General features: G+C 55.4%; 1 protein-coding gene across 2 annotated transcripts in view; it reads right to left on the reverse strand.

Annotated features, from left to right (window-relative positions):
* SBNO2 (strawberry notch homolog 2) overlaps nucleotides 1-23,650 on the reverse strand; it is a 60,502-nt gene extending 36,852 nt beyond the window's left edge. Inside the window, exons 1-4 of one of the 2 annotated variants that reach the window (XM_066983884.1) lie at nucleotides 23,548-23,650; nucleotides 11,360-11,583; nucleotides 10,214-10,293; nucleotides 4,398-4,521 (exon numbers count right to left, since the gene is read on the reverse strand). In XM_066983884.1, the coding sequence (XP_066839985.1) occupies nucleotides 4,398-4,521; nucleotides 10,214-10,293; nucleotides 11,360-11,485 (330 nt within the window). In that variant the 5' untranslated portion in view covers nucleotides 11,486-11,583; nucleotides 23,548-23,650. Of the gene's footprint in view, nucleotides 1-4,397; nucleotides 4,522-10,213; nucleotides 10,294-11,359; nucleotides 11,584-23,547 lie in introns of those variants that run through there. The other variant, XM_048051966.2, reaches the window with a different exon arrangement.
* Nucleotides 23,651-27,770: the final 4,120 nt, after the last annotated feature.

Raw genomic sequence — 27,770 nt, forward strand, 5'->3', positions numbered from 1 at the left:
CGGTTCCTCAAGCCCTCGGTCGCACAAACAATCCTCAGATCACCACCACCAGCAGGAAGTGTTTACTGCACAAACACCTCGACAGAATCAGTAGGCATCTGCTCTTTAGGCCTTTTAAATCCATTTTCAGCATCACGTGCATCCCCGGAAAACTCTTGAAAGAGAAACCGCCTCTGCAGCCCGAGTCTAGGCTGGAGTCCCGCTGCAGCCCCGAACAGCCGCAGGTACGTGCCGGGGACGCAGCGTTCACCAGCTCACCATCAAATCACACACAGGATCCCAAAGCTTCGCCCCACATCAGAGGTGACGTTTCCGTCCCCTTCCTCTGGGCCCCCAGGACAGCGTGCAGAAAGGCCAGCACTGCCGGGCCGCACGCAGGCACGCACAGCGCTGTAACCTGAGGGTGCGGGTCAGCAGCACAGCAGAGCTTGCTGTCACACGCCGGATTCTGGTATCTGAACAAAGACGAGAGAATAAGCTGTACTCACGTACGAAGACAGCCGAGGTTCTCACATAAGCACCCAGTTTATCTCGGCTGCCCAGTGACCACAGATTTAATCAGGAATCTCTTACCAAAGCGTGCAAACTCTTCATGTTCCCTCCCTGGTTTCAGTCCTTAGTCTGGCATGGTCATACCAGCACCACGTTTCATGGGACTTGCCACTCCTGCCACCACGCCAGGCAAGTACAGAAAAGACAGGTACTTTCCTATACAGTCACCTGAAAAGATACAGCCACCCAAGCTGCTCCCACACCTCCTGAATGGCATGTTTCAGCTTTCCGTGCAGATTGTTAATATTTAACAGTTTGGCATCTGGGACAGCAGGAAATCAGTAAAGTGGAAAATACTGCTGAAGCAAGGGATGGAAAGGCTCCAGGACATTCCCGGATGACTCCAGATGGATGCCACTGCCTCCAGTTAATTGCCCGCTCTACGAGATCCAAGCTCCAATTCTGGCTCCTACAGAAAAGCATCAGCTTTTCTTTGGAATGACTGGCAGTTTAGGGAGCCCTAGGTTATATCAACGTATTTCCACATTAGTGCCTACCACATGCTCACATGTCAGAGCACTTGCGGCAAACCCCGCAAAAAACTCGAAGGCGACAAGAGCCAAGGGTTCAGAAAGGCTGCTCTGGCTCCACGCTTCAGCGTGGCAAGCAGCCCGAGCTGGAGGTTGGCTAAGACTAAAACGCCTCTTGGGGAGACAGAAGAGCACAAAACTTGTGTTATTTCACATTAGCGCTGTCACACGAGGCACCTGGCAAGCACACGTCTGTCTGCACTGTGGCAGCCCCAGACAGACGCCGCTCTGAAATACGAACTAGATCAGAGCAGTTTCATATTGGAAAACAAAGCTCTAACAAAAATCTTATTCAGTGTTTCTCGGTTTCAGAGCACACAGGGTGACACATCACTGCCTTGGGTTATCTGTGGGAATCTCCAGAAAGTCCCAGGCAGTAACGCTCAGCGCACGGGCTTACAGAGAACCACTGAGCAGGCCAGAAAAACACCCATAAAATGCTCTAAACCCCGTGTGAACCTGTGTGGCACCACCTGCTCTGTGTGGTGCGACAGCAAAGCAAAAGAACTGGCTCGGCTGGGATGGATTCAGAGATGGACGCTTCATTCCTATCCTTGAATCAGAAGAACTTCTGCAGGCACCTTGTAACGGGTGCAGTCTCGCAGCAGCTGGGCTTCTCCTTTTCACAAAGAATCTCCAAAATCTGCCCTTGTCAAGCTGGCGGAGATCGATTTCCGCATGCAGCAGGGGAAGGAAGCTGATCGACCACTTAAGATACTAGAAAGTGTGCGAGTTAAAGTAATTAAGCCCCTTTCCCGTTAAACCCATCAGCCAAACTCCACCAGACCTGCACGCCGAGACCTGCGGGGAGGACCCGTCTCCCTCTTCCCATCGCAGGCTGCTAAATGGCTCGCACAGGTTGAGCGGATCACATTTCTGCCTCATTCCTCCCACAATTAATTCTGCAAGAGGCCAAGATCAATGCTATTATAATTCATTTACTTATCTGGTTTTATCCAGTCAGAAGACCCTGGACCAGCAACAGCTACTGGTGACCGCGCAGCCTGGTGGCGTCGGGCGAGTCGCGAACACGAAGCACCCCCAGCAGCTCTGCTCAGGGAGCTGAATTTGGGTTACCGCACCAGTGGCTTACCTCAAAGGGCTCGAATCCCCAGCATGTGTAAAACCAAACCTGCAGAAATCAGACCCCCAAGGAGGTTCGAAACCTCTCTCTGGGCTTGCCAAGAAAATAACACAGCGGCAATTCGCACATCTCCCTCAAGAAGAGGGGAAATGCATCAAATTGCTGTTTCTACTGCTATAAATGTATTTCGTGCCGCATTTCTGAATAAAGTTCTTTACAGTCAAGCTGCTCTTCCCTGCTGAACCAATTCAGCAGCATAATCCAACGTTCGTGACACTGCATCCACTGCAAAGCAAGAAGCTGAGGCATCTCAATGAATCATGCAGGAGGAACAGAGATTACAAAGGAAAGAGTTTCTGTTTATACACGTGTCTTGACATTCGGCAGTTAGAGGAAAAAAAGCATTCAAAAGCTCACAGGAGCTTACTGGGGCCTACTGAAGCATTTCTTGACGTATCAAAGCACGATGCCAGCCCAAAGCACATACATACTGCCCCAGTTTATCCTCACGTCTCCCTTCTGCTGTTCTCAGCAACTTAGCGCTGCGCTGCAGGGCACGGCTAGAATTAAGAGCCAAGATCTAGAAGGGTCGATCTTCACCTGAATGCAGAAAGAGTTGGAACCAAACAGCTCCACTGCATACACACCCCAACAGCACCGCCGTGCTTATCTGCCACGCCGGGGCACAGACCTGGGGCAGACAACTGCGATGTTCAGATTAGCTCCTTCCCACACGCAGAGGAAGCCTGGCTCTGCTGGTAAGCTTTTGTGTGACCAGAAAAAAAAAGAGTACTTTTAATGAAACTGATTTGACTTGTAGATAACATAGATGAAGATTCTGAACGCAGCCCATGGTTCTGCACACCTGAAAGGTTCCTTTGATATCCCCTGGGCACCTTTGAGGCTGTAAGGTCCGATCTGTCAGCAACTGCTGAGCCCCCAGCCAGCCTGCTAATAACGCCTCATCAGGAGGCCTTAAGTATACAAAAATTACCCTGAAATTTTTCACGTAAGCTCCTCACTGCATCGTCTAATCAAAAACCTACCCTGCACCTGACTTGCAGCACGTGCCAGCCCTGCAGTGCCAGTTCTGCCCCTTCTCATGTTTTCTGCCTGGAGGGAGAGCCGTGCTCCAGCAGCGGCTCAGGTCGCAGGGCAGGGGCTGGCAGCGACGGGGCGCTCGGCAGCTCTGCCGCACTCCTCGGCTGCTGCTTTGAAGTTCCTGAAGCACAGCAGGCTGTGCCCTTTGACTACCTGAGGGAGGATGCTGGACTGCATCCAGCACATTATCTGCTTCCCCAATAATCAGTGCAGTAACTTACTGCGATGGAAGGGCCGGGGCTACAGAGTTCATTCAGTTTGGCTGTTGCCTTGATAGATCAGAGCAGGGTAACTTTCTACAGTTTCACTCACTATGTATCTTCAGACACTGGGTATAAAAAAAAACATTGCAAAGAACATGCACAGGCACTGATAGCATCTATATTAACTCCCAGAAAGGATGTAGTTAGCCCCTTCTTTATTTCAAGTCAGCTCTGTCACAGAAGCTGAACTTTCCAGCCTTCACTGACTCATCTTACCAGAAGATGTTGCTAAAAGCAAGCGAAGCATTTCAAAAACTCTACGGGAAGATCTTCCAGCCCAGAGGGATCCCAGAGGTAAGGATGCCTGCTGGTCCCTAGGGATGCCAAATGAACTAGGGAGACTGACTCCCACACTTCACCAACATTGAAGAAAAAAAAAAAAAAGAAAAAAACAGGAACTGGCTCAACCCTGAGTTCGTTAGGCGCTGAGCTGATGTAGTCCTTAAACATTCACTGCTCAGGAATCCACCACTTGTAATTAGCAAGAAAGCAAGTGCAATATGTGTAAGTGAAGAAAGTTTTAGGAGGCAAATGAATTAACTGACTGAAGCATTTTCACATTCACACTTACCTACACCCTCCTGCAAACAGGATTCTCCCATGTGCTGTCAGTGTTTGTTAAATGTATTTTTAAAAGCCACAAGCAATTCTTGCTCCTACCAAGACAATGGATAGCTTCTGAATTGCTGCTAGCAGAATTTATCCCATTCGTGTGCAATTCCTATGTGAGATTCCTATGTGAGGCCAGATAAATTTAAGACACTGCTGGCCTCTTCCCTTCCCCTCTATACCACAACCCTGAAAAACAAAACCCACCACCACAAAAGTACAGTTTTTCCCCAAAGCCATCAGTAGCTATGTACTCACCTGAGGAAAATCACCATTTTTTGGTAAGAAGTCAGTGGGGTCCACAGATGCATAGTTTGTATCCAAGAAATGTGGTCTGCTGATGGAATTCATATAAAAATCGTGAGGGGAATTAAAATATTGCCTGTAAGGAAATGGGAAAAGCAGTTATTTCCTGGCAGTTCTGAGTATTCCTCAGGTTGCTTCAGACTCCAGCATTAGCGGTGAAGGGTCATTTACGGGATGACACATACGAGAGATTGATTTTAAAAAGGTGTGTTTACCCAGAAGAGATATCTGCGCGGCACAATAAGAGAGCTGCAAGTTGCATCCTACTTCCCAGACTCAGGAGCGCAAGAATCTGGAGAGCTGCATTAAGATTACGAATTGAATTCTCAGCAATTTATGTAAATTGGGAAGGATTTCATAGAAAAAAACAATAATCTGCAGGATTAAATAATATTTCAATCCTGACAACAAAGCAAAATAAGCCTGATGATGTCCCGGCGCCAAGCGTTTGACAGGTGTGATGGAACCTGACAATCACACTGCATAAGGACAAGCATCGAGTTTCACGGAAATATCACACCCGAGTGCTTCTTCGGGTCATAAAACTGCGAAGTAGCACAGACGAGCTCGCAGCGTTGGAAAGAGAACAGCCCCCTTTGCACACCCCTGGCAGAGAGCTTCACACCAGCCACAGCGCTCGGCTTGGAGACAGAAAGACGGGAGGGTTGGGGACACGCACGCCCAGACAGAACTGCTAGCCCAGGCAGGGATGGATTCTGGATGGAGCCGATTATGCCTAGTAACACAGCAAAATCTCGACTGCACTAACAAGCGAAAAAAGGCAAAGGTCTTCTGATTCCTCCCTGCTGGGCAAGGCACACGCCAGCACTTCCTCCTGCTCCCCCCCCTGGCGCTGGCTTCCTGCGAGCAGAGGGTAGGTAAGGATTGCACAAGAGCAATTCCCTTCCTCCTTCCCAGGGGCAGCCTCTGGCCCGCACTCAGGCTGCCTTCTGGTTTTGCTATTACACACGCGAGCCTTTCCCTCTCCTGCAGGAGCAAGGAATGTGCTTCGTAATCTTTCCCGTAAGGGCTGTGCGCTCACGCCGCTTGGGCAATCGCCACCCAACACGTTTTCACGCTGGAGCCACGGTTCGGCCGAGCTGCCTGGTTTCCTCTCGTGGCAAGCTGTGCGCTCTTCGTGGTGCCAAGCTCTCAGAAGCCACGGCAATCAGCTTCAGCAAGGCAACGCGAGGGGAGGGAGAAGCAAAATTTAAAAAGGAATACCGTCCAGGAGCAGAGCTGGGGAATGACTACGCCAACAAAATATTATTAAGCAATTAAAACACCACGTGTGGCTAGCAGCTCATTCATACGCCGTGCTTCACATTACATACGTATTTATGTTATCTCCTTTCTTTTCTTTGCATCATAAAGATAACACCCTCAAAAAGCAGCAGTGGTGGATTTAGCACCCTTGCATGTAACAGATCTGGCAATTTAACGCTGCCTTGTGGCTCCTCGATCTTTTCAGCCAAATTAAAATCCGGGTACAGTTTCTGGGAATTAACGTATTTACGCACAGGAAAGGCTTGTTGAGCTGCTTTCAGGCTGGAGCTGCTGTGGTCTCTCTCTCTCCTTTGCACGAGGACAGAGCTTGGCCAGCGCTTAACGAACTAACCAGGAATAGGGAAAACTATTTTTACCACAAAAATTACCATCGCCTCCCATTTCACCAGTGCCTTGTGGGGCTGGCCAGAAGTCAGCTAAGGTAACGGGAGGGAAACCAAACCAAGCCAGCCCCGGCCTCCCTGGCTGGAACTGCCGTGCCATCACCAGCACTGGCGTGTCGCTTTGCCTCCCTTAATCTGGGTTTCAAAGCTGTGAACGTGAGACGCCTTTCTTCTCGTGGAGGCCTGACATAAAGGCTAAAAGGAATTCAGTGCACTGCTCTGAGACCCTCTTAGGAAAGCCACTGAGCACGCAGCATTTCCCATCACCCTTTTAGTACCTTTGGTACTGTGCTCTGCCTTTTTTTCCTCCATCACGAACTCAGAAGACGCCCACCCTCGTTTGAAGAGCTGGCATAAAGCCACTGACAGGTTGGCTCGGATCAGACTGCAAATCCAGCGTTAACGGCAAGAATCGAGTAAGGAACCTCGCCGCACTGCCAGAGCCAGGACGTGAAAACAGCCTCAGAGGAAGGTTGCCCTGTCCATACCCGCTCACCTTCTCCAGGATTTGGTTACCAGCAAACTGCTCCATGGAAGCTACTCTGGGTGCAGGCGCTACCTCAGTCCCTTTCAGCCACCGATTCGCATTGAGGTTGCCTCTTGAAGCAATCAAGGGGAATGTAAAGGAAAGTCCGTGAAGGTGCACAACGTTTGGAAGCCAACAAACATCATCCGTCTTACTGCAGAGCTGCTTGCTACCGTCCTGGAAGGAATAACGGCTCAGAAATTCTTTCATCTTTCTGGGACATCACGAGCTGGGTGGGGAGCATCTTCGGATTATATCAAGTTCAGACAATTGCTTTAAAGAGCAAGCCTGCTGTTTTTGCTGCCACCCGCTTTAAATATAGAAGCAGTGGAACAGTTTGGTACAAGGCAAACCTGAACTGACATCTGACTCACCCAAATCGTTTGATGTCAGTCCAGCCAGCGGGTCGCCTGGTAGGGCTATTTCACATACTCCAAAAGAAGGCTGTTGGGCATTTTGTTTGCTTGTTTTTTTGAAAAAGAATTTGATCATTTCCTTCAATTTCCCTGAAACTCACATTTTCAACAGAAGGACCCAGAGGAACGCGCTGGGGGCAGGCTTACTGGGATCCACACCTCTGGTGAGCCAACGCAGTGCACGTCCCTCCCGGGAGCTGGGTCTCCATCCTTCCGTGATACCGCGCCTGCTCCACGCCAGCTGCTCAGCAACGCGTCCGATGCACTTGAAGCCCCTCGGGGGCCATGCTGTGATTTCAGTGCAGACCTCCTTTGGGCGTTTCAGCCAGGCGCCGTGCTCTGACGGTGCAGCCCCCCATCCAGAGATGCAAATTCCACATCTCAGACCAGCAGACGACGAGAGGCGGGCTGGCAAGGTCACCTACTGCCTGGACAACAATCTAGGCACTCCTCTTCCCCATCGTTAGACCAACTCACGATTCCAAAGCCTACTTTACATAATGGCACGTGGTACCCCACTCACTGGTGGTGAAGCGGAGAAGTGCATGAAAGCAGTAGAAGAGAAGGGAGGCGTGTGTTTTAGAAACCCGGCAAGAAATCTTCGCTCCCGGTTTCGAGGAATACTTTCTGTAGATGTGTGACACCACTTCCAACAGCTCAACAGGCCTGACCCAGAGCTCCCTGAAGCAAGGAGCGCACCGAGCCCAGCGCCGCGAAGGAAGCCCAGCGCTTCTGGGATAACCGCCCTGAAATCAGCCCAGCTCCAGCCCTTCCCTGCAGGGCACCTGAACACCATTTGTTCTTTCAGCAACATTTAATCCACTGTTTACATTTTCGGGTTAAGAAAAGCCGAAACAAAGAGGCGAGCACTGGTATCTTTTAAAGAAATTCTCTAGCATGAAACTACTGAAAAGAAACAGGAAAAACCTGCCTCAGGACAAAGCCCTTTGCTAGGGGAGTAAGCCGTGTCCAAACACAGCCACTCGCAAAGGAGGCTTCTGCTACCAGGATTTTGAAGAATCTTGGACTAACTCTAATTCCATCTATATTTATATTTTTATTCTTATACTGTGGTAGCTTTAATTATGACTCCCTTTAGAATCCCCCTCTTTGCTTCCATCCCTTCGGGGTTTCTACCTGGAGCGCACTCAGCCTACAATATCCCACCTAAAAAAGCTCAGCTGCAGTTTTCAAATACAGGACAGGCTTCTTTTGTTTGTCATGAAATACAGATATGGAAAATTTCACCTGAAAGGTAATTTTTACAGCTACCAGGATATGAAAAACAGGAAGCTAAAGGTGCGGCCTTGACTAAACCATTCTCCAGCAAATAAACGCTGCAATGAGCCTCCTTTCCTAAAGTAACGATAGCAAAGTCAACAAGTTTACACCAGCGTTAAATGGAGGCATGCCTTTGCAGGATCAAGGCTACAACATTTCCAGCAGAGTCGAAACAAACAGCAAAGAGCAGCGCTACACAAGAAAAAAGTGAGGGGCAAAACCAGAACAAACGGTCAAAGAAAAAAAAAAACACACAATAGACAAACACAATCTAATCTTGTGGTTCAATGCAGCAAAACAGAAATTCTGTTATAGCTCTCTTGAGGGTTCACAAACTGTAATTTACAGGAATCATGCTCAAAAAGTACACCCTCTTCCAATCAGAGACGGGCTAGCTAAGAGCAAAGATACTGAACTTATCTGATAGCTCCTCTCCAGTTCTCACTTTGGGGAGTAACTAACAAGGCAGAGCTCCACGCAGCACCTGTGGGACAGCTTCTTGGTAGTCGTACCGCAAGAACCGTCCTCTTACATTCACCCTATCGCTGCTGGCTACCTTCCTCCGCAGACCAGGCACACGAGAAACGAGCAGAACTAATTCGGAGACAAAAGGGGTCCCACTGCTCTGAGCAGAGGAGCTGATCGTCCTGCTGACAGCCAGCCTGGAACCGAAGCGCTCGGGAGGATGGATCTCTGCTTTTCCACGAAGGTGCTAAAATCCACTCAGGAAGGAGGTAGAACTAAATCCTCAAGCACCTGGAACACGGTTTCTAGCTCGCGATACCGAGTTCTGTTTCTTTTACTTTTCTTCCTTCCACCTCTGACCTAAATAAAAACACATCCTGTACATCTGTGCCACTCCCTGTATTCACAGCGACCGAAGCGGCCGTCGGCCAGCCTTCAGACCTTCTTCCCAGCAATCAGCATCTCCCCGTCCCAACAGAGCTCCAGCCCGTCACTCTGTGACGGCACGTGGCCACGTTATGTCACCCCAAATATCTCCTGTCACACCCAGCATCCATCCTTCTGATCCAGGATGGAGGTTCATCATAAAGGGAAGGAGGAGAGGGAAGAACAACATTTATCATTATACAAAGGGTCCCCAAAAATGCTGTTTCAGGCACGTAACCTGGATGATTTTCCCACCAGACAGGGCAGAACCCCTGTTACTATGCGAAGGTTTGAGACCCGGCACAGCCCTGCTCCGTGGCACCTCCCTGTGCACTAGGCAGCTTTACTTTGAAGGAAGTCACGATTTCTCACATGAGCCCATTCTCATCACTTCGCACCGTGGGGGACGAGCTTATCAGCGCAGAGTTATCAGTTGTAACCAGAGGAAAAAGTAATGACTCTTGAACTCGGGGTTGCACGGTTAGGGTTGCGTATATTTTTTCAGCAGACGTGGGCTAAGAGCATTTCGCCAGCTTCTAGTCATCTACACAGCAGCAGATTCTACCTTCACCTCACACCAGCCTGCCACCCGGGGCCGGTAACGCCTTCCTCTTGTCCACGCCATTCGCCATCCGTATAAAGCTCCAGATGCACGACATTTGTTCAGCCAGATTGTGCTAATGGGGTGTTTAGGAACTCCATTAGTGCAACAAATCCAGGCTAGAACAAGGCCGTTTCTCCCGCACAGCAGCCACCAGGTTTACCAGAAATCAAAGTTTTGTTGGTTTTTGTTGTTTTTTTTTTTTAAAGCTGTTTGCTGCTTTTTCCAATATGTAGCAGTTTATGAAATGCCACAAGATGAGTGTGATGCAATTATTTCCCCATCAGTTCGAGAAACAAAGTAAACAAGGAAAGTACTAAAGAAACAGTTGAATCACGGAGTGTGCAAGAGCATAGAGCTGTATAAAGGAGAACTGCACTCACTGGTTTTCGCTTAGGAAAGATGAGGTTGGGAAAGAGGCAGGGTAGCAGTTACTCCACGAGTCGGCCGCCAGCATGGAATTCTGAAAGCAGAAACCAAAACGGTTACAGCAGTTGAGGGCCGGCACAACCACCTGCAGCTCTCAGCCAGGAACGCGACTTCTCCCCCTCGGCGCCTGCCAGCAGCAGACGTGGCTCTCGACCTCCCGTAGTCCAGCGCTACTCTGCAGTGCCAGCTTCTGAGCCTCCTGTCCTGCTCCTGCCCCCGGAGGACGACAGGGCCATTCCCCTTTCGTCGCCCTTTAACTTCAGTCTCTGCAGAGAGCGAGTACCGACCCAATTCTCTTGAAGTTGGCTCGCACAGGTACACGCCTGCACACTTCCCACCGCCCCCTTCCCACCCAAACAGGGTCCAACATTCACGGGAAGCTTTTAGCTCAGTGTGTACCAGTACGATCATGGGAAGAACACATCTATTTCTCAGCTTCTCTTTCATACGTCCTTTTTTGCATCCAAAACAACAACACCTGGTGTCTGAAGCACCATGCACTTGGTGAGACAGCCCTCTTTTTAACCTGTACGTTCACGTATGCGGCAAAACTCAAACGAGACTTAGAAACAGAGCTGCAGGGACACGTAAACAATTTTGGGGTAAAGGTCTGCTTATTGCCCTTTTCAGAACAAATGCATCAGGGATGCGGTCTTATTTTAGAAGCTGTTTTGGGACAAACACAACCCTACTCCGCTGTGCCACTCTCAAAAAAAAAGGCACAGCTGGACCTAGGAACAGATTTAGCATCTCTCAGAGACAAGCTGAGAGGGAAACAAAGTTCGCGGTTCTGCATAAGCTCTTCACCCCTCTCCCTAGCAGCCTGGCACCTTCCAGCTTTTAAGGAGGCGTCGTTTTAATCACAGCCTTGTTTTTCTCCTCCCACGTCCAAGGCAGTAAGTAGACAGCCGTCACCTCCACCTTCCAGCATTCGCGATCAATACCTCCTGCCCCTGGACAGCTGCCTAGCAAGTCTGGTAAATGGCTCCCGCAAACACCCACCAGGGCTCCCGGGATGCGGCTCCCGAGCTGGGCTGCCTTGCCCAGACCCCTCTGGGGACACCCCAAGGCAGCCTCACGCGCTGCTGCGGGGCCCTCACCTCCATGGCCGGCACGGCGAGCTGGGAGCGGAAGGCAGGGACGCTGTAGAGCGCGTCGCCCGCCTGCTGGTGCTCGTGCTGCGGACAGCTCTTCCCCCCGTCCATGGCAGCGTGTGCTGAGGGCATCAGCCCGGGTCCCGCCGCATGAAGTCCTCCGGGCAGGGGGAGCGGGCTGGGGAGCGGTGGGAGGCTCTTTATCTGTGCTCTTCTCCCCGCACCATGTCCTAGGACGGAAAAGAAACGCACGTTTAAGTCCGGCGGAGGGGAAGAAAGCACAGCCAAGATCAAACCTAGCTAAGAAATCGGTAAATAGACGGCAGGCTGCAAATGCCGGCTGCCTCTTTACCAAACAGAGAGGTTTTTACTGGGAAACAGTTCTCAAATCTCACCGCACCTGGAATTCACCTAGACGGCGAACTTAAACACACTTCTCCTGCCTCACTGCAAACGCTACAGAAGTCTGGCAGGTTGTCGCACTCATCCGTGATTTCTGCAGCAGCCAAGTGCTGGCTTTTAGCTCAAGGAATTTTCTTTTCTAATACACAAAAAGATTCTGAACTTCTGAGCAAGCTCTTGACTAAAACGATCGATTCCCCGAGACTGCTCATTTTCACAGCAACTTACCCTGGCTTAGCAGGTAATTTGGCAGGCCTGAGCTCTCAGGAAGCAGCTGGAATGCCAGCCGAAGCCCTGTAAGATACCGACGTGCCACCAGTAATCAGCACACATTAGCACACAGGCACTTAACTCAGCCCGGCGAATGCCAGCTTCAATTCTCTCAGCCAGAAGAATGTGACCCCCGGTGGGGCACCTTCTCTCCAGAACAGTCCTGGCATCACTGATGGGAACACACACGGCCAGCACTTCCAGCTCTCTGCGTACAGTTTGCGCAGTGCTACGCATGGAAAAAAAGTCTTTTTTTGGCCTGCCTGTCGCTGTTTGCCATTCACCTTCAGCTCTGACCGGCTGTACGTACCCGCATGGCAGCACAGCGCAGACACAGCGCAGCCCTCCTGCTGGAAGTCTCGCAGGTAGCCACGACCTACGTTCACAGCCGGCAGATTAAGAATCCTCGCTGACAGGTTCACTGCTGGAGGATGAAAACGTGCCGCGTAGGCAGAACGCTGTTCCACCTGAGCCAGGAGAGAAGCACCCCGCCGGGCGGGGGCACAGCTCGCCCCCGATCTCGCCGCACTCCGATGTCTCCCGTAGCTTCACGGCGGTTGTGCAGTGAGCACCGATGCTCTTCCCCACGGCCGTGCACAGCAGAGGTCAGAGCGGGTGGTGCACCTTCAGCACGAAGGCTGCCAGTGTAAAACACAAGCACTTACCCGCTGCCTTTCGTTCCCCCTGCTGCTAGCACGATGGTTTCAGGATCACCGTTCTGGCAGGGATCAGCCCCATGCTCAGACGTTGCCTTCAGTGCAATTTCCTGGTTGAAGCTTCCGAAGTAACTCCTGGCATGTTTAACTTGGCCTCGCGAGGCAATTTAACCTGCAGTGGCACGGGCAGTCACGACCGGGCAAGAGCAGCAGAGGAGACAAGCGCGGGCACCAAGCCCGGGACGCAACCCGCGCCCTCACGCAGCACACGGGGCACAGCACCAGCACGTCCTGACAGCCCGGCAGGGCTGGGGGCAGGCCACGAGCACAAGAAAACCTCACCCACCGCCACCAGACGACCAGATGACACCACCACCACCTCCCAAAGCATCACACGGCTTTCACCCGCTCGGTATTTGGGCACCGAGAACTCCGACGATGCTCCGAAGCCAGGACAGTCCCACAACACGGGCGCCTGGGCAGGGGCACAAAACGGCACAGCACCTGGTTCCTCCTCCTATTAGTCTTATCCACCAGCGAGCAGTAAATGCTCAGCTTCTTAAATGGACTAAATCGTTCAAGTTTTATCAGCTGCTCTGCTCCAGAGGGGCAGGTACCGTGACAAGCTCCAAGGGAAACTAATCCCGAAGGGCTGGACAGAATCAAAATCACTTCCAACGCCTGCAAAGTAACGAAAAGATGTCATAAAGGGTTCTCTGGGGGGAGGCTAAATTCTCTGTAAGGTGACTGAGCATTAACAGCAATCTGTGCACCCAAAACCTGAGAGAAAAGCACGCGTCTTCCTCGGGCCACCTTCTGCTCTCCAGGACCGTCTGCCACCAGAAGCCTGCGGTGTGACAGCCCAGCAAAGGGACGCGGCTGGTAGGTTCTCCTTGAGCTAGCTACCGATGCCGAAAATCTAAGTAGCACGAACTGAAGCTGTAGTTTAAAAACACCAGCTTTGATCATTTACAAGATACTCACTACGAGGAGAGTTTCTGAAAAGCCAATTCTGAGTCAGAGCCCCTTTAAAAATAAGTGACCTTTCAGCCGACAGGATTATTTCTGCATTTGTCATGGAAAGCAAAATTAAAATGACTGTTTACTTCTTTCTCTGGGTGGCTGGAGCCACGTCAGGACATCTCTGAGCAGGGCTCACGCGTGCAGGGGAGCAGACGACCCCCTTCCAGCAGGGGGTGGCGAGGGGGGAAGGCACCGGGCGAAGCCCTCGGACGCGGGGACTTCGGGCAGCGAGCCGAGGATCGGCCGCCTGCTGCTCCGGCGAGCGGCGGGCACGCGGACGCCTTCACGAGACGCAGGCTTCCAGACTGAATTAAATCGTTTGCCAGAGGCTGAGCACTTTGCGGTTTAAGAAAGCACTCCCCCTTTTATTTTAGATAAAGAGGCCGCCACCCTGGGACCCGCACGGTTTTGTAACCTGGCAAGCGGCTCGCCGAGAGCTGCTCGCTGCCTCTGCCTCCTCCCGCAGCACGGCAGATCGTAAAAAACTCGCTGCGGCTGCTCCGCCGAAAAAAGGACCAAGCGACCAAGATGTCCTTAGGTGCGTTTTCTCTAGCAGAGCACGACGGAACATCGCCTCCAAAGAATAAGGTTTGTACACCAGAAGTAACACCAGGCTGCCTGAAAAGGCCATTCAACTACCAAAAAAAAACCCAGACCGTTTTAATTAATTGCTAACAGAAGAAATACTCTTTACAAAGGCGCGGGATCACCTAGATCCTTTTCTCTGGCTTTATTTCACCACAGATTTACTGCAGTCTCGTTCTTTTACAGCCAGAAGTGTTTCTTTTTATTACACTATAAAATCCACACTCAGGCTTTATAGTCCATAAGCCCAGGAGCAAAACCAGCTAAAAACACTTAGCTAGCACCCCAGCATCCTAATTAATATTGTTATACCGGCCTCAGGCCCCTTGATTTATTAGCCAAGCGTCAGCACCAGGGCTCCCAAAAAGCACTCTGCAGACCGCTTGCAGGCTTGGAGCCTCATTAGAGGCCACTCCGTCCCGGCCTGCCTCGACAAAAGTCAGCTCACCGGCACGGCGGCAGGGGCAGCGGCACTGCCCGGAGGCGCTCCGGCCCCGCGCACACCCGAGTGAGGTGCTGATGCTGAAGGGCAGCCATTTAAGCAAAGCCTGCTTGCCGTCACGTCTCCTGAACCCGAAGGACCGCCGATGAATTCCTCGGGCAGAGCTACGGTCGCGTCCCGCCTATCGAGCGTCTCCGCGCCCAAAGGATGCTGGAGATGTTAAAATATTCAAGGGCTGCCTCCCGAAGCGCACGGTTTATTGCGATGGAACTGGCGAACGGGGTTGCATAAATGCAGACTTTGACCTCCAGCCCATTGCGGAGGGAGCCAGGAAAGGAGCTGCTCCGGGGAGAAACGGCGCAGCCCCGTCGGGGCGGCTGCCCAGCCACCCCCGGCGGCGCCTTCTGCTCCGCCTTCTAGGGCTGCTTTCTTCTTTTTCTTCGTATTTTTCTCTGACGCCACTGGTGGTCCGCAGGAGATCCTACGACATTTTAATTCACACCTCAGGAAGGACATAGTAAGAGAGAAAGGGCTGAAGGCCAAGCAAGACAAAGGTTTGTCGTGACCCCACGGAACAGGGGAAACTCCAGGGCTGGCTTTAAGAACGGCCAAGCCTCGTTCCTTCTCTGTCACCAGCTCCTGGCTTTTCTCCTCCGCCCAGAGGACTTGACAAGAGGACCGATGGTATAAACTAAGCCTGTGCTACGACGCCCAAACCCCCCAAACGAAGCAGTGGGGAGCAGAAACCTACAGCTAGCTTCGTTTTCCGTCCCATCAGCCTGCTCCGAGATCCTCCAGCCTTCCAAATCAAGGCAGACGTTTGTAGTACGAGGCTGTAAGGAAGACAAAGCAACAGAAAAACGTAACAAAAAAAAACTTGAGATGTTCTTCAAATGCTACACAGAGCTGCAAACAGCATCAATGGCTTGTCTTTATAGATCACATAAATAAAGCTCAGCTGCTACCGAACCGAGGCAGGGAGCTGCGCTGACCTAAGGTCAGCATCACAGACTTGCTTTAGAGACATCGATAGCCTCTGGTGCCTTTAAAATACTGTCTCTGCTCTTCTCACCAGAGAGTTCAGGTTTTTTGCCTTTTTTTTCTTCCAGTTTGTAACAGCTTTCGCTAGGAAATCAGCAGCAGCGATTCCCGTAACAGCTGTAGCAAATATACAGCTTTACTCCTCCATCCAAAGCAACTTACGAAGGGTAAAATCAATAGCAGAGCTTCTGCCCGCCTGCTCTGCATTATCCTGGGTCTTGGCAACACCAGATTTCACCGGCCAGATACTCGGCAGAGTGCTTTTCTCTACAACAGCATTAGTTCCTTAGGAAAACTCTTGCACAATAGGTCAGACCCAATTAGCAAAACGAAGGAAAACTGCTCAAGTTTAAACTCCTACGCTTGAGCAAGAGGCAGCTGGCGAATGCCAACGCACCGAATTCGCGTGACAGATTCCTCTGAAGAGATCAAAGCCAACAGCTGGACGGACGGACGGACGGACGGGTGGGTGGGTGGGTGGACAGCCCAGAACTCGGGATGCTTTCTTCGGAGACACCGAGAAAATCAGCGAGAGGTGAAGGAGCCCAGACATTGTGGATTCCCGGTCTTGTCCTCTGGGAAACCGGAAAAGGTTGAATCCCCCCAACGTTTCTCGGTTATGCCTTACACTCCTGAATCCCAAGGGACTAACGCCAAGGACGGAGATGTGGCAGGGGGCCGAGGGCAGCAGGACGCTGCCCATCCCAGCACGAACAGCCTCCGCAGGTGCTTGGTTGGCGTCCTCGGGGCAGCCTCAGAACCACGAAACTCAGCGAGTTCCTGCAAGCCAAAGCTCCCGTTTCCACGTCCTGCGCTGCCAGCCTAACAGCCAAAACTGATGCTTGCTGACTACTAACTTTTCAGAACTTCTACTGACCGCAGGAGCAGCACCTTCCTCCTGCACGCAGCGCTGAGGGATGCGGCGACCTTCCTCCCAGGCTCGGAGCGACGGCACTCGAGCGACGGCCACGCGGCCGTGGGAAGCGCTGGACCCGCTCCCGCGCGGCGTTTGAAAACAAAACCTTCCTGCCCAGCGCGATAAAGCCCCGTGAGCACCCTGATTGTATCGCAAGTCACTCTGATGAAGCTGCAGGGAGGGTTTCACTATCAGGGAGCTTTCCTGCGGGCTCGCTGTTCAGCCCAGCCCCAACAGCCAGCGTCGGCGTGGGATTCCTGCGGGATTCCTCGTGCCTGGGGGCTACGGGGAACAAACTGCAACTTTTAACGGCTTGAGCTGCATAGAAACCTGCGGGATCGGTACTGCACCAGGCAATTTCCAACCTGGAAACCGTAACGAACTGCTCTGCAATAGTCAGGATGGATAGAGCTGTGGGTAAGGGCGCGCTTCACAGGTAGCTGCCACCGAGCGAGGTAAAAACCCTCGGTACGTTCAGGAGAAGCGAGCACTTCCTCCCTGTTCCTTTCAGTCTCTGTTAACTTACTCTAAATTGCTCTCCATTAAAAGAAGATAGCTGGGAAACCACAGGTATGCACGCAACAGGCAGAGCTAAACCTGCTGACGGTGAGTTAAACGCGCTCGGCGAGGACAGAAAGGCCCCAGGAATTGGATCCCGAGGAGGCACAGGCACAGCGGGAGGCACGGGCACAGGGGGGCTTCGCTCCCTGCCCGCAGAGCAGGAGCAGGACAGGAGCCCCGAGCCCCCCGCCCCGCCACGGGCACCCTGCCACAGCTGCCGGGGACAGGATTCCTGAGAACAGCTCGTACGTGAAGTGCCCGGAGAAACAGGAACCGAGCCCCACGGGACACTAAGCGCGGTTTTTGTCTCCATCGCCAAGCCAGCCTCTAGTTCCTCTTTAAAGTTTCTTCTCGCCGTATTTTTGGACGGAGCTGCGGCCAAACATTTCACCTCGAGCGATGAGAGGGGGAGGCTTCGAGGCAGAGCCCCGGTCGCTGGCACCGGCGGGGACTGGCGCTGTGACGCAGGAGAAGCGCGGGAGGGGAGCTGCGACCTGCCCGCCTGCCGCTGCCACGGTGCCCGCACCGCACTCAGACGGAGCCCAGCAGGAGAGAGACAGCCTCTGAGTACAACAGCTCGACGCCGGCTGAAGCATCAGATCTTTTCCCTGTAAATAATTAGAAATTAAAAAAAAAAAAAAAAAAGTATTTCCATTTGTAAATTCTGTCCCCTGTTCACAACTTAACTCCTTTTCTTCAGGCAGATCCAGCTCCCGGCGGCGCAACGAGGCACTGCTCGGTCGTGCGTCTGAAGCGCTCTTGGAAAAGGGATTTCGAGTTAATTTAGCAAGAAGACAGAAGTTCATGCAGAAACAGAAAATGCTGGGGGTGACTCACTCCAGCTCTCCACTGCTCTTAAGTAAAGGACGGGCGAATTTGTGAGAAAGACAAAGAACGCAAAGTCTGTTCTTTACCGGCTTAGAAAAGAGTCAGGCCAGTCAGGCATTTATCTCAATGAAAACAGAAAGGGAGAATGCCTCCAACCCTGCGTATTAGAAAGCACAAAGCAAAGCGAGCCCGATGCAGCAACTTCAAAGGAATATTAGAAAGTTACAGAGGAGTGGAGAAAATTTAACCTCAGGCGAACGCGGAATACAACCCAGTCCAGTTACAAAAGCGCAGGATAACATCAATCTAGAAGATAATAAGTATCTGTGATGAAAATGGAACCACTTCAGGGCATGCTAACCGAGTGCTTTAAGCCACCTTGATCTCCCGGATGCTTTCAGCAAGCAGGAATGCACTTTGGGTGCATTTGTTCTGTACGGACTTAGCCCTGTAAGCTCCTGCGCGCAGCACCACCAGGCTCGGGAGCAGGACGGAAAAGGAAGCGGGGAAAACCTCGTTACTTACCTGGGCTGCGCAAGCCAACGCAGGGCTGCGGAGTGCCTGAGAACAATCTATTTGACAGATTAACTGCTGGAATTATACGGTCTGTAAACAGGGAGGAGAAGAGCTGAGATCATTTCAAAGCTTCTTGCCAGGTCTACGTGAGGCAGCCGGTGGTGCGTGCAGAAGAGCTAACTCGTCTTCCAGAGACCGGGGGTACGGGAGCAGAAAGGAAGAGCTTCGTGTCCCGAGCAGCACCAGCACAGCCCCTCCTCATCTGAAGCTCAGGCCATGTCGGTGGGGATCAAAGACAGCTTTTGGGAAGGCAACATCTTCGAGAAAACGTGAACTCTCCCACACAGGTAGACTAAAGTCAGGCAGATTTAAATTGCACCCCAGAAACTTTATTATAAACGCCAGGGAAAAAAAATAAGAGCTGGAAACCGGCACCGAGACTGGGCAGGGCGCACACACTGCAACGGCAGTGGCCCGCAGAGCCAGGGGCAGCTGAGTCGGGGCAGAACCGGGCTCACCGGAGGAAGGAATCGCTCTCCAGAGAGATGCGCCATCTTCTCACCCCGTGCAGAAAGCAGCACTTCGCTTCATCTCCGGCTCCAACGCGCAAGCATCAGCACAAGCCCCCTGCGAACGCTCCCGTCCTCTCCCCGGGCTCTGCGGGCTGTCACCTCACCCCGCACCCCGGGCTGGCAGCCTGCAGCCCGACCCAGCTCTGCCATTCCATCGCGCGCAGCCCGCGACCGGGGTTTTATCTACGCCCCCGGCCCTACACGGGGCTGGATGGGAAGTCCAACCCCACCAGAGGCTCCTGGAAGTCGGAATGTCACGGCCACGGGCGTGAGGGGAAGAGCGGGGCGGCTGTATTCACACCACACGGGTCTGCCAGGGAAACAGCCGGACCGGGAGCGGGGAAGTGCCTCGCATCAGGCTGAGCGCGCCCGCGTACGGAGAGGGGAACGGCACCGACGGCGACTCCGACCGAGCTCCGTGGGGTCCTTGTCCTCCTTCCCCCGGGAAGGATCAGCACCGCTGCACAGCACCTTGGGCAGCCGAGGGCTGCGCCGCGCCCAGGCTCACGCTGCCGGTCACCGGGACGCTCCTCGGTGCTGTTCGGATACGCACAAGAGTCACAATGGCCTTAATCCTCAAAAGAAAAGCACAGAAATGCAAGCCTAGATAATGAGAGAAGGAAAAAGCTTCATCTGGAGCCTTGCTGCTGGCATCTGCCCCAATGTGCCATTCCCTAAACTTCCTCGGATTAATATTAAGCAGTTAAGTGGCACAGCAGCTTTAGCACCGACACAGACAAAAGAGGAAGGTTCATTATCTGTTCCCTGAGAGAATTCCTCTTAAATCTTCCCCAGGTACTTTTGTCTCAAGGATGCACAACTGAAGCTAACCGCTGATTCTCCCTGAAATGCTGACCTCACTCGCTGTTCGTTCGGCTCAGACCCCAGAACGTCGTCGCCCTCCCTGCTCCCCGGCCCCTCTCCGCCAGCAGAGCCGGCAGGTCCCCGGCAGGTCCCCGCTGCAGCCGCACGTCTCACGTTACCTCCCCACAATGAAGCCGCTGCAAAGCAGACTGCCGTGCCCTCTGCTCGCAAGGCTGCTCAGCCTAATGGTCTGTCTCCAAACGCTCTGCTTCGAGAAACAAACCGTTGTTCAAACAGGGACCCGAGCACATTTAATTAAAGCTTGCTCGTAGAGGAGGACAGGTTCCGTCTGCCCCTGCTCTTCCACCCGGGAGGCGATACGACTACGTCTGGCCAGAGCACAAATTCCCCCCTACACACGACGCACGCCCCTGCCAAGGACCCCGGCACGTTTTAGCGGCAGCCGGTGCAGCAGCACCGCGCACAGCCGCGCACCCAAGCTCCCAAAGCGGAGCACGTGGGTTTGTTGGGCAGGAGGACGGCTGGGCGGCCGCGCAGCTCGGACAAGGAGCACACGGAACCGCTCTCCAAGGCAGCAGCTCCGCTCCAGCAAGGGCTCGCCCTGAGCAGGGCAGCTCCCGGCACGGCCCTGCCGCAAGCGAGGTCCTCGACGAGAACAAACCGCAGCAGGAGCAGGCCCGGAGCAGGCACCTGGAGCTCAGCTCCGCGACGGTCCGGCAGCAACGGAGCACGCCTGGACGTAGCTGTAACACAAGCCCGACACAAACGGGAATGAGCCAACCTCAAAAGCACACCTGCGAGGTAGAAATGCGCTATTATACTGGTTAATTAAAGGGGAAGAGAAGAGCAGGAGGAACAGAGCTGAGGTTCAAAGCCAAGAAACTCAGGTCTCCGGATCCTCTGTGCTTTGCCTCTACCCCCAGTTCGAGGCGATCGCAGGAGACGCGTTGGAAGGAACCAGCCCCGTCTGAGCCGAGCACGTTGCGACACCCCGTGCCGTGCTGCCAGGCGGGGAACGAGCGTCCCGGTTCACACACGGCCACGAAATACTCCAGGACTCCAAAGCCTGCTTCCCTATTAATCGTGAGCACATAAACCCCATTTCAAAGCAGGCAGCCTCCAGGCAGGCTCAACGTGCGCCTCCTGTGTGAGAGAGGCATGTACTGGTCTCTTTCAGAGCTCCATGTTTACGGATCTTGATCGTGTTACCAAAAGAGACCGAAGAGTTTTAAGCCGAAATGGTTCAGAATATAAAACTCCTAATTAAGCCTGGACGGCTTTCCAGAGAGATCCAGGCTCTCACGATTAAAAATCAAAGCGCAGTATTCAGCGACTGCACAGTTAGCTCTTTATGACAGTGCCACTGTTCAAAAAGCTTTAAACCTGTGTCAGCGTTTTCATTATAAACCCTCCATTTCAGGGATCTATAACTTAAGCTTAAAAAAGGCCTATTCAGTCGGGAAACACAGCCCTCAAACACACCACACGCTCAGGATTTTAAACACAAAATTTAGAAAAAAAGGAAAATCCTCTCCATGTACACTTTAGCGCCAAAAAAAAGCCTGCAGCGAACGTGGCCGTAGCGCTCAGCGAGTGTCCGGTTTGGCAGACGCAGCCTGTCCCATGCCTGTCCCATGACGAAACGCGACGCTCGGCCCCGCTGCTCCTGGCCGGGGCGGCGGGGAGCAGCGGGGGACGCGCCACGGGCAGGGCTCGGGAGCTCACAGCAGCGAGCCGCCCGCTAAAGGAAGGGAGAAGTGAGCTTTTTTCAGAAGTCTGTTCCTGCTCAGGAATGAGGATGTAAGACCTTGACAAAGGTATGGGAGGAAACGGCATTTAGCAAATCACTGAGAACGGCGAGGTTTCAAACAAAGGTGTGAGTTCATACCTAAGACAAAGCCGTCTGCGGGACTCGGAGAAATCTTTCAGAACACTTAGAAGTAAGGAATCAAACTTGAGACCTAACGTTAAAGGAGAAAAAGCTGTAAAATTCACTGACTGTGCCATCTCCGGACACGCTCTGTGCATTTACCATTGCATTTTCCTCTACAAAAAACGTTTTCGCTTTCAGCCACTCCGAAAGCCCCGCATAAGCAAGATTGATTCCAAAAACGGGCAAAACACCATCGAAGGAAACAGGTGGGGAAAGGCACCCTTCTTGAGCAAGCCAGCCATCCTAGCTATTACTCGAAACAATCCCAGATACAAACACCTCTCAGGTTAGACACGGAGCCCCCGATGCCAGCCGCAGTTCTGGTAACTCCAGCACCTGACACCAGGCAAGCGGGCGGGCAGAAACGGGGGAGCGCCCGAAGTCGCCGTGAGCACCGGCTTCGCGCTGTGCCGCTAAGCGCCGAGGTTTCAGGCGTTTTAGGCTGCTCCTCTGGCAGTGATTTAAAAACTACTTTGGATGATTCAAGCAGTCTTCCCTCCCACAGCGCTCACGCCAGCCTTTCAATGAGACTTCGCTCAGCTGAGCTGCTAAAGGTAGGGTCGTATTTTAGGAAAATGAGCACAAACATCAAGGGAATTGATAACCATCAAAAAAGAGCAAGTGGCGGAGATGAGAACAGAACTCTTTGAGGCTTTGAGGGCTGCAGCTGGCATCCTACCTAGTAACTCTGCAAAGTCTGCTTTAGGGGACGCACAGCGCTCCCTGAACTGAAAGCAAAAGCACCGGTATGTGATTTTCCACTTAAAGACATTCCCACGACCGGCGGCCGTTCGGCTGAGCGGTACCAGGCCGATCCACGCTCGGTGTCCCGATGCCACGGGGGGCCCGCAGCAGCCAGCGGCGCAGCACACGCAGCCGGCGTCCTCCTGCCGCCAGGCTCACAGCCGGCAGGGCGCAGACACCAGAAAAACCCCCACAGGCCGCCGGGTCCCGCAACGGACCCGCAGAACTCGCCCTTCAAAAGGCCGTCCTATTTCACTTGGAAACGGAGCGTGTTAGCTCGGAGTCACAGAGAGATCGAGCCCTCCTGGGCTGGTATTTACGGCTACTTTTGAGACCGGAGCTCTCTCTTAAAGCCTGCACCGTGATTTAATGGCGTTAAGAACCCAGGCGGGGGTGACCACCGACAGCACCAGAGCCGGGTGCCTGTGAGCGTAAGCTCCGTGCCCCAGAGGCAGGCAGTTGGGCCAGCTGGGCCGTGAGGACCCACGACAGGCAGACGCTCGGTGATCGCCGCGGGGGGTTTCTGCGCCCCCCTCCCAGCCCCTCGCCCCTCAGGGCTGCTCGGGCTCAGCACCCTTCCGAATCGGGCCCCGGGCGGCCACGAGCCCCCGGCTCTGCTCCGGGAGGGGAATCGGCACCCCCAGACACCCACCGCGCACGGAGCCGAGCGGGGCAGCACCGAAGCCCCTCGGGAGGCGGCCGGGGCGCGGAGCCCCCCCGGGGCCTTCCCGGGCTCCGCTGCACGGGTAGACCTGGCGGCCGCGGCGCTCAGCGCGGTGCTCAGCCCCGAGCCGCGGCCAGGCGCCAGCGGCAGAGCACGGCGGGGACCCCCCGGCCCCGACCCCGACCTCCCCCCGGCCCCGAGCCCCCCGGCCCTCACCGTGCCCCGGGCGCTCAGGCTCCCGCCCGGCCGCCGCCGCCTCGCCGCGCTTCCGGGTTCCGCGCGGCCGCCATCTTGGGGGGACGCGGCCCGCGGGGCGGAAGGGGCGGGGGCGGCGACGGAGGGGGGGGCTCCCGGGGGGGGGGCCTTGAGGGGGCCCGGAGGGATCCCAGGGGGACCGGGGGTGTCCGCGGGGGGTCCTTGAGGGGTCTCGGAGGGGTCCTGGCGGGATCCCAGGGGGGCCGGGGGGTCCCGGGGGGATCCTTGGGGGTCCCGGGGGGTCTCAATGGGGCCGGGGGGGGGTCCTGTAGGGGTCCAGTGGGGTCTTCGGAGGGGTCTTTGAGGGGTCCCAGGGGGGCCGGGGGGGTCCCGGGGGGGTCCCAATGGGGCCGGGGGGGTCCCGGGGGAGGTCCTTGAGGGGTCTCGGGGGGTTCCCAGTGGGGCCGGGAGGGTCTGGGGGGGGACCGGCGGGTCCCGGTGCTGCGGTTGCTGGGGGAGCTGGTGGGGGGCTCCCGCTCAGGATTACCGGGGAAGCGGCTGGGTGGGAAATAAAAGCCCTGGACCCCCCCCCGCGCTGCTCGCCTTCCTCCCCCTCCGCCCGCGTTTATAACTTTTTAAGCGTGCCTGCGTTGGGTCCTTGCCCCTTGTAAGCCCCGGGGTGACGAGGCCGATCCCCAGAGCCACATCCAGGAGCGTTCCCACGAGCTCTGTCTGCACAGCGGCATCCTGACGGGGAGGTCTCCGGGCTGACCCCCAGGAGGGAGGCGCAGAGCCAGCGGCACGGCGGGGGGAGAGGCGCAGGCCTTGGTCGCGGGTCCCTGGCACCGGGACGGGACGGGACGGGACGGGACGGACTCACCGCCCAGGTGTGCCGCGATGCTTTGCTGTCAGCGGAGCGCTGGGCACGCGGGGACGGTGCCTGCACAGCGCCGGGACCCACCTGTAGAGCAGGGCACAGCTCTGGTAGCCCAGGTTTGCGGGTGCCTGGGAGTCAAATGCCAAGGCCTTTTGGGATCCAAGCTCTGCGCCCCCCAGGGCAGCCCCTCCAGGACCTGCTGAAGGGGTTCGGGGAGTCGGGGAAGTATCGGGGTCACCCGTAAAACCCTGGCCCTGCTGGGGTTTGCACGGAGCCCCAGCAGCGTGAGCCGGCTCAGCAGGGAAGCGGCCCCGTACCATCAAAGAAGCTGTCTTCAAAGCAGACGGTGAGAACAAAAGGCTTGGGGTTTCGTGTACAGCGCTCGAGGAAGGCAGCCTGCACCGGCACGGCCAGGGAGCCTCAGGCACCAGCACCCTCAGCTGGCCTCGTCTGCTCCTCGGGGAGCCGAACGCTTTGTCCTGGGGAGCTTCAGAGCCTGCAGCAGCGAAAACCCAAAATCCGGCCTCGCCCGTCCCACAGCCCGCTGCCGCGAGCGGGCACCTCGCAGCAGGACCCCGCCGCCAGCTCTGCCAGCCCCAGCCCCTGCAGGGCCTCAGCCCGGGCACGAGGGAAGTTTCCCCTTCTCCTGCTCAGGCCCAAACACAGAATTTGTCATGTTTGGGCTTTTGGGGCTGTCGGTGAGCGCTGCTCTCAGAACACTTCATTCATCTGCATGCGTTAATTAATCAGCAATTGCATCATGCCTTCTGAAGTATTCTTTTTCCAGAGGTTAATGCCAGAGGCTCTGGCTCCTTTAAATCACGCTTTTAGGAACTCCTGCTGCTGCTCTGGCTCTCACTGCACACCCCAGCGGGCTCGCTGAAGGCACCAGCGACACATCCGCAAAGAGCAGCACTGCCCTGCCTGCGCCGTCCTCGTCCCCCGTACGGGTGGGAGCTCTCCTACATGAGAAAAATCGCTGAAGCCTCCTTAGCTGTGCATTTTTAGGGCTTAAAATCCCCTAGAGCTATTTATGTAGTGCGATACCAGTGAATCAACGCAGTGGGAGAACCAGGACGGATCCAGCCGGCGGTTAGTCAGCCTCCTGTAACCGCTGCCGGCCCTGCCGCTGGTGCCGCAGCTCCAGCACTCGCCTCCTCCCCACTTCCCACCCCAGTTCCCGTTCCAGGCACAAACCCGCTGACCCTGCGGTCCCCTCTGCACCCCTAAATCCCCTCCAGGAGCAAGCGCAGCACCTGCTGCAGGCAGCCACCAGCCATGGTTTGGGGGCCTTCAGCTGCGGGCCCTGGAGCTGGGGGGCAGCGGGGAGGTGCTGGGTGTGTTCCTGGTGGGTGCAGGGCTCTGCCTTCCCCGTCCCCACGTGGGGGGCATCACCCCGTGGCGCTGGGATGTCCGTGTGCAGTGCTGGGGACGTGGCTGGGCCGCGTGCTGGCGCTCTGCCCCTCACAGGAGAGCGATGCCCCCGGGAAACGCTCTGCCTTCCCCAGAAGAATCCCTTCCCAGGCAGCCAGGCCTCTGGGGTCACTGGGGCCTGGGATAATGGGCTCAAAAACGAGAGCATTGGGGCCCGGAGCCTGCGGCCTCGGCTGCCGTGCGTGCCACAGGGCCGCTGCCGTGGCGGTGCCGGGGTGAGCCCGGCTGTGTTGCATGCGCTCGGTTCCTGTTTTTTTCCCACAGCCTGGAAATCCCCTGACTTTCCGCCGGGGCAAGGAGCCCTGGGTCCAGCTGGCTCCCTGCCGGCCGCAGCTTCGGGAAGGGGCATCTCAGGGTGGGGGGACAGAGCCACTGCCCTGTGCCAGGCCGTCAGCGCAGGCTGGAGCCGAGCAGGGAGCCTGGACGGGACCCGGCTGCCCCGTACCTGGCAGGAGCCACGCTGGGGGCAGCATCCTGCAAAGCCCCTCAGGTTTGGGGAGCTCCTTCACTGAGTTTCCACCTCTGGGGAGCCTCTTTCTGCGGCACCGGGAGCAGCAGGGAGCAGAGTGCAGCTGATGCAACCCGGCCGGGAGCTGCAGCCGAAGCCATGGGAGCTGCCTCCTGCCCGCGTTTCTTTGCTGTGGACAGTTTCCAATCGATCCTGCCCTCCTGCTGCTGGGAACCCGGCCCTCTCGGGAGGGGGAAGCACAGCACTTACCAGAATTTGGGTGATCGCTTTCCAGCACTTTGGACTCGGTGCCAAGATCGAAGTAAATCACACGCGGCCAGGCGCTATCATGAGAGAAGCCTGCAAGGGAGCAGGAGGAAAAAGATGGTGCTGCCGGAGCCCTGGGGGGCGGCTGCGCCCCCTTCTCTGCCCTGCTGCCAGCTCCAGGCCCTGTGCTCTGGGAAGGCTCCCCAGCTCCGCAGGGTGCTGTGGGGATGGAGCCGGGGAGATGCCCCTGGCCCTGGGGATCTGCAGAGCCTTTGGGGACCCCGGGCTGTGGAGTACGGGGCTGTTTCTGGGCTGCAGCACTGCTCCCCAGCAGGACCCCGAGCTGGGCTGCCAGCCGTGGAGCTGGGAGGGCGGCCACAAGGCTGCAGATTTATGCCTGAGGTGTTTAAATACGCTGCTCTCTGCAACTTACAGGGTCCTTCCAAAATGATCTCCCTTCAGTGACGCCTTTGTAATCTGCACGTCTGCAGCGCAAGAACATTTGCACTTTGCTGGATGCCCGGCCTCCTGCAGAAAATCCTTCCAAGTGCTCCCCAGCCGTTACCGAGAGGCAGCCGGTCCCCCCGGCCGCCCGCGGGGGACAGCAGCGGGTGAGGCTCCCGTGAGCCCCTTGGCTGAGCTCCCGGCTGCCGGACGGAGGCTGCAGCACGCTGCGAGGTGTTTGGTGCAACCCAGCGAGCGGCGGGAGCCTTCCCAATGCCCGTATGAGGGGAGGCAGTGGAGCAAAGCCAGCTCTTGCTGGAGAAGCCCTGCAGGAGAAGCGTTTCGGTCAGGAGCGTCCCATCCTCCTGCAGGGCCCCTGCCTGTGGTGCTGTCCCGGTGCCGCCGTCCCGGGGGAGCCACCGTGCGCATCGAACCGGAGATGTTTTCTCCGGCGCTTTCTGTGCTTTTTTTTTGTACCACGCTGACCAAAAGCAAACGCCGACGGCTGGAGGTGACGGCCTGCTCCCGGCCCTGCTCCCGGCCCTGCTCCCGGGGCCAGCCGAGGGCGGGCGGCCGCTGCTGGGTGCGCCTTCGGCCGGGAGAGGGCGGCTTCTGCCGCCGCAGACGGGCCTGGGAAGGGCCCAGCTGCGGGGTGCCTGCAGGTGCCAGGGGGATTCGCGTTGCGTATTAGGGGAAATCACCCCAAAGACAGGCCCGGGGCAAGGCTGGGCTGGGCTGGACCAGCAGGCAGCGGCGGTGGGGCTGCCTCAGGGC

This window comes from Anser cygnoides, chromosome 27, assembly GCF_040182565.1.
Source record: "Anser cygnoides isolate HZ-2024a breed goose chromosome 27, Taihu_goose_T2T_genome, whole genome shotgun sequence".
In the NCBI taxonomy this organism is placed as follows: Eukaryota; Metazoa; Chordata; class Aves; order Anseriformes; family Anatidae; genus Anser; species Anser cygnoides.